The sequence below is a fragment of the Gossypium hirsutum genome, chromosome A11, assembly GCF_007990345.1.
Source record: "Gossypium hirsutum isolate 1008001.06 chromosome A11, Gossypium_hirsutum_v2.1, whole genome shotgun sequence".
NCBI classification, from domain to species: Eukaryota; Viridiplantae; Streptophyta; class Magnoliopsida; order Malvales; family Malvaceae; genus Gossypium; species Gossypium hirsutum.
The window spans coordinates 30,522,281-30,533,044 of NC_053434.1; the positions used below are offsets into that span (position 1 = coordinate 30,522,281).

Genomic DNA, 10,764 nt, shown 5'->3' on the forward strand with positions numbered 1-10,764 from the left:
ACATTGGTTTTTCTAGTTTTCTTAGATGGCATATTTTCTATAATGTTTGCTAGCACTACTAACAACAGATAACATTTCAAAAGCCATGGAACAATAAATTTTCAAGTTCTGGAACTTTTATCATTGACTTTGGAGTCTTTGTTATTCTTTTCCCCAACATTGTGATGACTCCCCTTGCTTAATGATTATACCTGCACTTAGAATAAAATGAGAAATAATTGCAACAAAATAGGAGAGAAAATAAGAAGAAGTGGTTAGGTTTTGTAGATATTTGAGATGGTTTGTAAGGGTTTAGAAGTTAAAAGAGTTTTATGGTTTAGTTAAAAAGGTGTTTAGGACTTAAAAAAGGGTTTTTAAAGGTTAAATTTAGGTAGAATGAGGTTAACAACTGGCGAGCTACGCAATCGGGTCAAGTCAACCCCGCAAAAAATTGTAGCGATGTCGCGACACAGGGGTTTTGTGTCGCAACACCTCTAGCAATTTGCCGTTGTTACAACATCTGTGTTCAATATTGCGGCACAATCTGAAAATTTTGGAATTCTAGGTATACTGTCTTTGGCGTCACAAAACACCAGGTCTTGTGTCTCTACATCGAGTCAATTTTCTCTATTCCTTCAATTCTGGCCTTGGTGTTACTATACGGGGTTGTCGTGTTGCGACACTGACTCTATTTTTGCCTAAAAGTTTAATTTTTAAAGTGTCATAGTCTTGAAAAAATATAGATTAGATACAAATTAGAATCTTGACTAAACAGTTAATTAAATATACAATAATTTACATAAGATTAAATATTAATCTAAATTGTCAAGTTTTATTTCCGAATTCATCCAACAACTCCATTAATGTGTGCAAGGATGTGTTTTTGTTTCTTTCAATGTTAGTCCATTGGCCATCATACGATTCCACCTTCTTCCTATTGTCCATTTCTTTAAACTTGTTCCTTCAACCTACACTAAGTGTAATCAAATTTGTAAATAAATATTTCATTACACAATATTCTTGTAACTTTTCCCGATTTTCTCCATTCTGTTGGTTGTCACACATAAAAATTCTATTTCCCCATTAATCTTCATGGTTAATTCATTTTTTTTCTAGATCAATGGTAAACCTTGATGTAGCTAGAAAAGACCTGCCTAACAAAATGGGTATCTCTTGATCTTCTTTAAAGTCTAAGACTACAAAATCTGTTGGAATAATAAAGCTGTGTACTTTGACTAACACATCTCCCAATACTCCTTTTAGATGCACTAAGGATTTTTCAGCCAACTGTAGTGTAATTTGCGTGCTCTTGATAGGTTTTAAACATACAAATAAAGGCATTAAATTGATGCTAGCTCCTAAATCACATAGAGCTCTATTGAAATGAATGCTCTCTATCTCTATGGGGATTGGAAAACTTCCTGGGTCTTTTAGCTTTTGGGGAACCTGTCTAGATATAATAGCATTCTCGGAAGCGTTCATATTAACTTGTTCACCAGCCTTAATTTTCTTATGTCTAGACATGCTTTCTTTTTTTTTAAAAAAAATTGACGTACTCAGGGACTTTCTCAATTAATTCAATCTAGGGCAAGTTAACATTTAAAGTTTTAAACAAGTTCAGAAAGCTTACAAACTCATTTGCATCCCATTTTTGTCTCTTTTCCAACCTCGAAGGGAATGGTACTTGTGTGATAACAGGATCCTTAGTCGATTCCTTCTTCAGATCAGTTGCCAATTTAGTTACCTTCTCTAGTTCTAGGTCTTTTTTAGCCTCTCGAGGGTCCTCTTGAAGATCTCCGACACTCTCTCTTGCTTCAACTCGTATAAGAGTTTCTAGGCTATTGAAGACTTTGCCCAAACAGAGCGTGATTGCTTTCACATGCTCCTTCACTTCCTTTCGAGGATTATTTTCAGTATTTCTAGGAATGCCGATACTAATTTGTCTTTTGATATCAGTCATCATACTCATCAATTGACTCATCTGATCTTCTAGCTTAGTCAATGTTTTTTTTTTGAGTTAGTGTAGTCAGACTGCTATTGCTTCACATCTGTCTCCTTTGACTGCATTTCCCCCTCTATCCGATCCAAACCTTGACCACATGCAGTATGGTTGTAACACCCCACACTCGTGCCCTACACCGAGATGGAATATGAGGCATTACTAAACTTACACACATGCATTTCCAACGTTTACAATCGTCACAGCTTGATCAAATTTAAAACTTTTTCGAACTTTGTCTAAACTCCTTATTACGGGCTAACGAGGCTTCAAGAATCCATTTGAAACCATTCGGGACCATCTCGAGTCCTTTAACTAACTTTAGAAAAATAACTCTTGAAACAGGGCACACGCCCATGTGAAAGGGCAACACGCCCGTGTGGTCATTATAACGTGGACGTACTGATGGCTCGTGTGACACACAAGGCCTAAGCATCTAGGGACACGCCCGTGTCCCATGCCCGTGTTAATTAAATTCTAAATTTGAACCTACAAGGGGTTTTGACACGGCCTGACACACGCCTGTGTCTATTGCCCGTGTTCCTCACACGACCATGACATGCCCATGGAGCGACTATGTTTCACATACGGCCTAGACACACGCCTGTGTGTCTACCTGTGTGGACTATATAAGACTATTTACCAAGCCTTATGCCACCTGGAAGCAAAATTTTACACCAACCATGCCAACAATTTCACATTCATGAAAGACTATCTTGCATTCATATAATGACTTTCAAAATTAGCCATTTTCATGGCCATATACAAAATGAGTCAAATACTAAAACAAGCCTACACTTTTGGCCCCAAAACAATGTGACAACAAAATAAAATCAAAAGTTCCTATACATGCCATAATCCAAATGATAAAACTAGCTATACCAAGTGCTTCAAGGATAGTGTGGCTGGCTTCCCCGACGTAGGCGATGATCTACAAGCTACTTTGGCGGCACCATAAGAAAATGGAAAGGAAAGACGGTAAGCTTGGGAGCTTATTAAGTACATATATGCAAATAAGTGTAAAACGAAACATTCATCAAAAAATGGCTTGTCATACTTAAAGGATATATCATTTTAAGCTCACTATCTTACTTTTCACTTCCTTTATGCATACTTACTACATCTCATCACACACTAAGGTCTTGTTCATGGGTTTAGTATACATACTTGTAATCATCCATAAAATATCTCAATTTCATTCTCTCTGATAACATATCTCATTGAAATTTTCCCCAACTCGTTCTTCAAACTACCCGTTGAACACTCGAAATACTAATGGATACATGGAAAGTTTACACTTAAGTGTCATATAAGTAGTCAGAGCTACCTCGTACTTTGTAATGATTACATTTTGAGTTACTCATGGGCCTTTTTGCCATGTCAGTACCCGGACCCCATAACTCTATCATGTAATGCCTACTCATTGAGCTACTCACGGGTCTGCACTCAAGGTCAGTACCCAGACCCACATTACATATAAAATTTATCTCATGAACTCAGACATAACTTATGAGTTCAGACCATATAGTTTCTCATGACATACCTTTTGTATCCTATACTATTTCTGAGATTCAACGGGATTTCATATTTAACCTGATGTCATCGTACTTATTCATCATATAGATTACTCTTATATCACAATATTTATGCTTCTATGGTAACCAGTAAGATTATAATGCATGATAATGATAAAACATTTAAAAATAAGCCACAATGACACATTATTTACATATGCACTTACCTCGGCACAAAATGATGGGAACAAACCTAATCCTCGTAAACTTTGTTCTTCCCTCGATTAAGGCCCGAATCTCGTTTCTCTTGATCTAAAATGTCAAAATTTAACTTATTTAATACACAAATCATTCAATTCAATATGAGACTTATACTTTGGTAAAATGATCGTTTTGCCATTAAACTTCACAAAAATTACGATTTTACCCCTAGGCCCGAAAATTGATTTGTATCGAATTTTCTTATTAGTCAAGCCTAACCGAATTCATTTTATAACTATAGCATCTCACAATTCTCATTATTTCGCACATTTATCACCTATTTCATAGCTTATGCAAAAATGGTCCTTACTTAGGGTTTCCATGAAAATTACTTCACAAAAGTTGTTTATTTCACAACTAAGATTCTTTTTCTTCCATAAAATTTCAGAAAACAACAGGAATACTCTCATAATAAAACCTTAGACTTTTAACCATCTTGCAATATAGTCCCATAATTAGCTAGCTCATGCTACAAGGGTCCTCAAAATGTAAAAAATCATCAATAAAAACCATCTAAATCACTTACTTGCAAGGATGAGAAGTTGCTAAAATTTTCGAGCTTCTAAAACCCCTAGAATGGTTGAAATTTCAGTGGAGAGGTGAGGAAGATGATAGCCCTTTCTTTTTTATTTTATAAGTTTCCAAATGTCACCTAACTTTGACATTTTGACCAATCTTGTCCCCTATGGTCGGCCACCTCAAAAGAGCCTAATTGCCCTTTAAAGGCCTTAAATTTTTGTTCTCTAGCTATTTAACACATTTGGGTAGTAAAACAAAACTTTTGCCCTTTATGCAATTTAGTCCTATTTCGCAATTAAGCAGGAAATCGCTAAAATTATCTTACCAAAATTTTCATGCATTCATATAATCATGCTACAACACATAAAATAATAATAAAATAATTTCTCTGGCTTCAAAATAGTATTTTTCAAAACCACAGTTCCGACTAGCCCCAAAGTCGGGCTGTTACAATTTCCCCTTAGGAATTTTCGTCCCTAAAAATCTTAACGGTGAATAAGTTTGGGTATTGATCTTTCATAGTCTCTTCAGTTCCCACGTGGCCTCTTCAACTCCATGTCTTTTCCATAACACTTCCACAAGGGGGATGCTCTTATTCCTTAATCGCTTAACTTTTCGAGCTAGAATCTTAACCAGTTCCTCTCCATAAGACATGTTCGATCTAATCTCCACTTCAGTTGGAGAAATCACATTTGAAGGGTTAGAGCGGTATCGGTGTAACATGGACACATTGAACACATCGTGGATCTTTTCCAATTCTGATGGTAGAGCTAACCGATAAGCTACCGGCCCTATTTTCTCTATCACCTTATAAGGTCTGATAAAACGCGGATTCAATTTTCCATTTTTACCAAATCTGGGAACCTTTTTCCGAGGAGACACTCTTAAAAATACTTTGTCGCTGACCTGAAATTCAATTTCCTTTCATTTCAAATTCGCATACGACTTCTGTTTATCTGAAGCGGCCCTTAAACAATCACGAATTACCTTAACTTTTTCTTCAGTCTCCTTGACTAAGTCGACCTCATGAATCTGAATCTCTCTAAGGTCGGTCCAATACAAGGGCATTCGACACTTACGCCCATACAAAGCTTCGTAAGGTGCCATTTTCAAACTCGACTGATAACTATTGTTGTAGGAAAATTCGACCAGCAGTAGATGCTTTTCCCAACTGCCTTGGAATTCTAGAACACAACAACGCAACATATCCTTAAGTAAAATTTTCCAAATCAACCCAGTGTCCATAGGAACACAAATCCTACCCCAGAACCTCAAGCAACCATCGGAATCAATCCAAAAATCCGATTCAACACCCGATTCACACTGTGTTCTCTTGGCTAGCAATTCACTGTCACTCATCTGAACTTCGCAAATTTCTTGCAGAAATGTCGGTCTAGATTTTAACTCAGCTAGAATCAAACCATCCTCTGACAAAGCCAATTGGGCATTCATTGCTCTCAGTGCAAATGATGATTTTCTACTCAATGCATCTGGGACCACGTTTGTCTTACCCGAATGGTAGTCGATAATTAACTCATAATATTTTAATAGTTCCAACCACCTCCGTTGTCTCAGATTTAAATCCTTCTGAGTCATCAAGTACTTAATACTTTTATGATCGGTGTATACATGGCATATCTATCTGAACAAATAATGTCGCCAGATCTTCAAGGCAAACACTATGGCGGCCAACTCGAGGTCATGTGTCGGATAATTCTTCTCATGAGGCTTTAATTGTCTTGAGGCATAAGCTATAACCTTTCCTTCCTGCATAATTATGCAGCCCAAGCCATTTAGAGAAGCATCACTATAAATCACGAACTCTTTTCCTGATTTGGGTTGTACTAATACTGGAGCCTCAGTCAACAACTTCTTCAACTTCTCGAAACTTTGCTGACACTTATCCGACCATTCAAACTTAACTTCTTTTTGCAGTAACCTGGTCATGGGAGTAGCAATCATGGAGAAGTCCTTTACAAATCACTTGTAATAACCAGCAAAACCCAAAAAGCTTCTAACCTCGGTCATATTCTTTGGTGATTTCCATTCAACTATAGCAAAAACCTTGCTGGGATCAACCCTAATGCCATCACTCGAGACAATGTGACCCATAAATCTGACTTCTCGAATCCAAAATGCACTCTTACTAAACTTGGCATACAACTGATTGTCTCTTAGAGTCTGTAGAATGATATTATAATCCTACCACAATGCTAGAACTCTGGTCGAGAATATCTGACATTACCCACACGAGCCACTGATGTAGCCCTAGATTTAAAATCCGAATCTTTCTTCTTATGATCTCTAGGTTTCTTAGACTGAGATGGTAATGACTTGCTTGCATGCCTCTTCCTTGCATCTCTAGTCTCGGCCTCAGTTTTTTTCTTTTCCTTGATATAATCCTCGGCTTTACATGCCCGAATAACAAACACTACAAATTCCTTTAACACATCTTAGCTTCGGAGGACACACACTCCCAAGCATACTTACTAAGTCGGACGAACTCATTTTCATATTCAGTAACCGTCATGTGGCCCTGCTTCAAGTCAAGAAACTCCTTATGCTTTTGATCCATGAATCTCTGACTAATATATTTGTTCCGGAATTCTTCTTGGAAGAATTCCCATGTGACTTTCTCGTGAGGTACCACTGAAATTTACTTTTTCCACCAGTGGTATGTTGAGTCCCTCAACAAGGATATGGCACACTTCAAGCATTCTGTGGAAGTACAAGATAAGTCATCTAATACACTGATGGTATTCTCTAGCTAGAACTCTACCCTTTCAGGATCATCATCTTTATTGACATAGAACTCCTCGACTCCATGCTTTTGGATCTTGTCCACTGGGGGTCTATTTAATCTCACAAAATCCATACCGTAGGGTGCTACAGGGATTGGTTGAGGAATAGGGAGAGGTGGAGGGGGTTGAGCATTCGGGTTCGCTCAGACGAATTCCGTGAACCATTCATTCATCATGTGGAGAAAGGCTTCCTGAGCCCCTTCTCCCCCTCCCTGACTAACCGTGGGAGATTGACTATCAGATGGCACCGCCCCATTGGTAGGAGTTGATGCATTACTTTCTACATCATCCGCCATAGTTCAATTGGGATCCATTACTATAAGAAAACATAATAACAAGATCAAGAGCCATCACACTATCATAATTCATCCATGGCATGTATAGCTAGATTCGTACACACGCTAGGTTAGCCTAAGAACTGACTAAACCATAGCTCTAATACCACTAAATGTAACACCCCGCACCCTTTCCCTATGCCGAGACGGAATATGAGGCATTAGTAAACTTACACACATGCATTTCTAACGTTTACAATCGTCAAGGCTTGATCAAATTTAAAACTTTTTCAAACTTTACCTAAACTCCTTATTATGGGCATACGAGGCCCCAAGCATCCATTGGAAACCATTCGGGACCATCCCGGGTCCTTTAATTAACTTTAGAAAAATAACTCTTGAAACAGGGCATACGCCCGTGTGGAAGGGAAACACCTCGTGTGGTCATTATAACATGGCTGTGCTAATGGATCGTGTGATACACACGGCCTAAGCATCTAGGGACACACCCGTGTCCTGTGGCCGTGGGAATTAAATTCCAAATTTGAACCTACAGGAGTTTTCACACTGCCTGACACACGCCCGTGTCCCATGCCCGTGTGAATTAAATTCTAAATTTGAACCTACAGGAGTTTTCACACGGCCTGACACACGTCCGTGTCTATTGCCCGTGTCCCTCACATGGTCATGACACACCCATGGGGAAGACCGTGTGTGACACACGGCCTAGACACACACCCGTGTGTCTACCCGTGTGGACTATATAAGGCTATTTACCAAACTCTATGCCACCCTGAAACAAAATTTTACACCAACCATGCTAACAATTTCACATTCATGAAAGACTATCTTGCATTCATATAATGACTTTCAAAATTAGCCATTTTCATGGCCTTATACAAAATGAGTCAAATACTAGAACAAGCCCATACATTTGGTCCCAAAACAATGTGACAACAAATAAAATCAAAACTTCCTATACATGCCATAATCCAAATGATAAAACTAACTATACCAAGTGTTTCAAGGATAGTGTGGCTGGCTTCCCCGATGTAAGCGATGATCTACAAGTTACTTTGGTGGCACTATAAGAAAATGGAAAGGAAATAGGGTAAGCTTGGGAGCTTAGTAAGTACATATATGCAAATAAGTGTAAAAAGGAACACTCATCAAATAATGGCTTATCATACTTAAAGGATATATCATTTTAAGCTCACTATCTTACTCTTCACTTCGTTTATGCATACTTACTACATCTCATCACACACTAAGGTCTTGTTCATGGGTTTAGTATACATACCTGTAATCATCCATAAAATATCTCAATTTCATTCTCTCTAATAACATATCTCATTGAAAATTTCCCTAACTCATTCTTCAAACTACCTGTTGAACACTCGAAATACTAATGGATACACGGAAAGTTTACACTTAAGTGTCATGTAAGTAGTCAGAGCTACCTCGTACTTTTTAATGCTCGTATATTGAGTTACTCACGGGCCTTTTTGCCATGTCAATACCCGGACCCCATAACTCTATCATGTAATGCCTACTCATTGAGCTACTCACAAGTCTGCACTCAAGGTTAGTACCTGGACCCACATTACATATAACATTTATCTCACGAACTCAGACATAACATATGATCTCAGACCATATATTTTCTCATGACATACCTTTTGTATCCTATACTATTTCTGAGGTTCAACGGGATTTCATATTTAACCTGATGTCATCGTACTTATTCATTATGCAGATTACTCTTTTATCACAATATTTATGCTTTTATTCTAACCAGTAAGATTATAATGCATGATAACAATAAAATGTTTAAAAATAAACTACAATGACACATTATTTACATATGTACTTACCTCGGCACAAAATGATGAGAACGAGCCTAATCCTTTTAAACTTTGTTCTTCCCTCGATCAAGGCCCGAATCTTATTTCTCTTGATCTAAAATGTCAAAATTTAACTTATTTAATGCAAAAATCATTCAATTCAACATGAGACTCATACTTTGGTAAAATGGCTGTTTTGCCCTTAAACTTCACAAAAATTACGATTTTACCTCTAGGCCTGAAAATCAATTTTTATCGAATTTCCTTATTAGTCAAGCCTAATCGACTTCATTTTTATAACTATAGCATCTCACAATTCTCATTATTTCGCACATTTATCACCTATTTCATAGCTTATGCAAAATGGTCTTTAATTAGGGTTTCCATGCAAATTACTTCACAAAAGTTGTTTATTTCACAACCAAGATTCATTTTCTTCCATAAAATTTCAAAAAAAAAACATGAATACTCTCATGGTAAAACCCTAGAATTTTAACCATTTTGCAATAGAGTCCCCTCATTAGCTAACTCATGCTATAAGGGTCCTAAAAATGCAAAAATCATCAATAAAAACAATTTAAATCACTTACTTGCAAGGATGAGAAGTTGCTAAAATTTTGAGCTTCTAAAACCCCTAGAATGGCTAAAAATTTTGGTAGAGAGGTGAGAAAGATGATAACCCCTTTTTCTTTTGTTTTATTTTAATCAATTAAGTCACCAAATGTCACCTCACTTTGACATTTTGACCAATCTTGTCCCTTATGGCTGGCCACCTCTTTTTAAAAGAGACTAATTGCCCTTTAAAGACCTTAAATTTTGGTTCTCTAGCTATTTAACAAATTTGAGTAGTAAAACAAAACTTTTGCCCTTTATGTGATTTAGTCCTATTTTGCAAATAAGCAGGATATTGCTAAAATTATCTTTCCAAAATTTTCATGCATTCATATAATCATGCTACAACACATAAAATAATAATAAAGTAATTTCTCCAGCTTCAAAATAGTGGTTTTTGAAACCATTGTTTCAGCTAGCCCCAAAGTCGGGCTGTTACAATGGTCATTTGGGTTGGCCCTTTCTTGAGAATTCTATAAATAAGGAGGTTGATAATTAGTGTTTTTTCAATTGATTCAAAGTTTTACCTTCCCCTTGATTTCCTATCCATTTCTGGTTTGGGTGATCTCTCTATCAAGGATTGTACATATTCGAATAAAGGTTTCTACCCATATTCCTGATATAACTCATGTCCTCAGTTGGATTGCTAATATATTGGAAGAGCAATTTGTCCCCTCCATATATGACTGGTGCGCTATTCGCGAACTTTATGCGGTTGATTCTGTCTGCTAACTGTTGATATCTGTCATTTTCTTGTACAACGTTTACCGTAGATGGTCTCTGGTCATATGTATATCGTTCAGTTAGCCATTGGATGGAGTTCATCGCCATATTTTCTATTAATTCGTATGCATCCTCGTACCTTTGGTTCATTAAGACTCCTCTTACGGCTCCATCCAATCCTGACTTGCATGTACATCTAACCCATTGTATAAAATTTACAATCATAACCATTCAAGC

At 37.2% G+C, this 10,764-nt stretch overlaps 1 protein-coding gene across 1 annotated transcript; it reads right to left on the reverse strand.

Annotated features, from left to right (window-relative positions):
* Window positions 1-4,788: 4,788 nt before the first annotated feature.
* Window positions 4,789-5,340, reverse strand: LOC107960049 (uncharacterized). Its single transcript, XM_016896258.1, has 2 exons — window positions 5,260-5,340; window positions 4,789-5,178 (listed from the first exon to the last, which is right to left on the reverse strand). Exons 1-2 carry the CDS (start codon window positions 5,338-5,340, stop codon window positions 4,789-4,791), a joined length of 471 nt encoding a protein of 156 aa, XP_016751747.1.
* Between the last annotated feature and the right edge of the window lie 5,424 nt (window positions 5,341-10,764).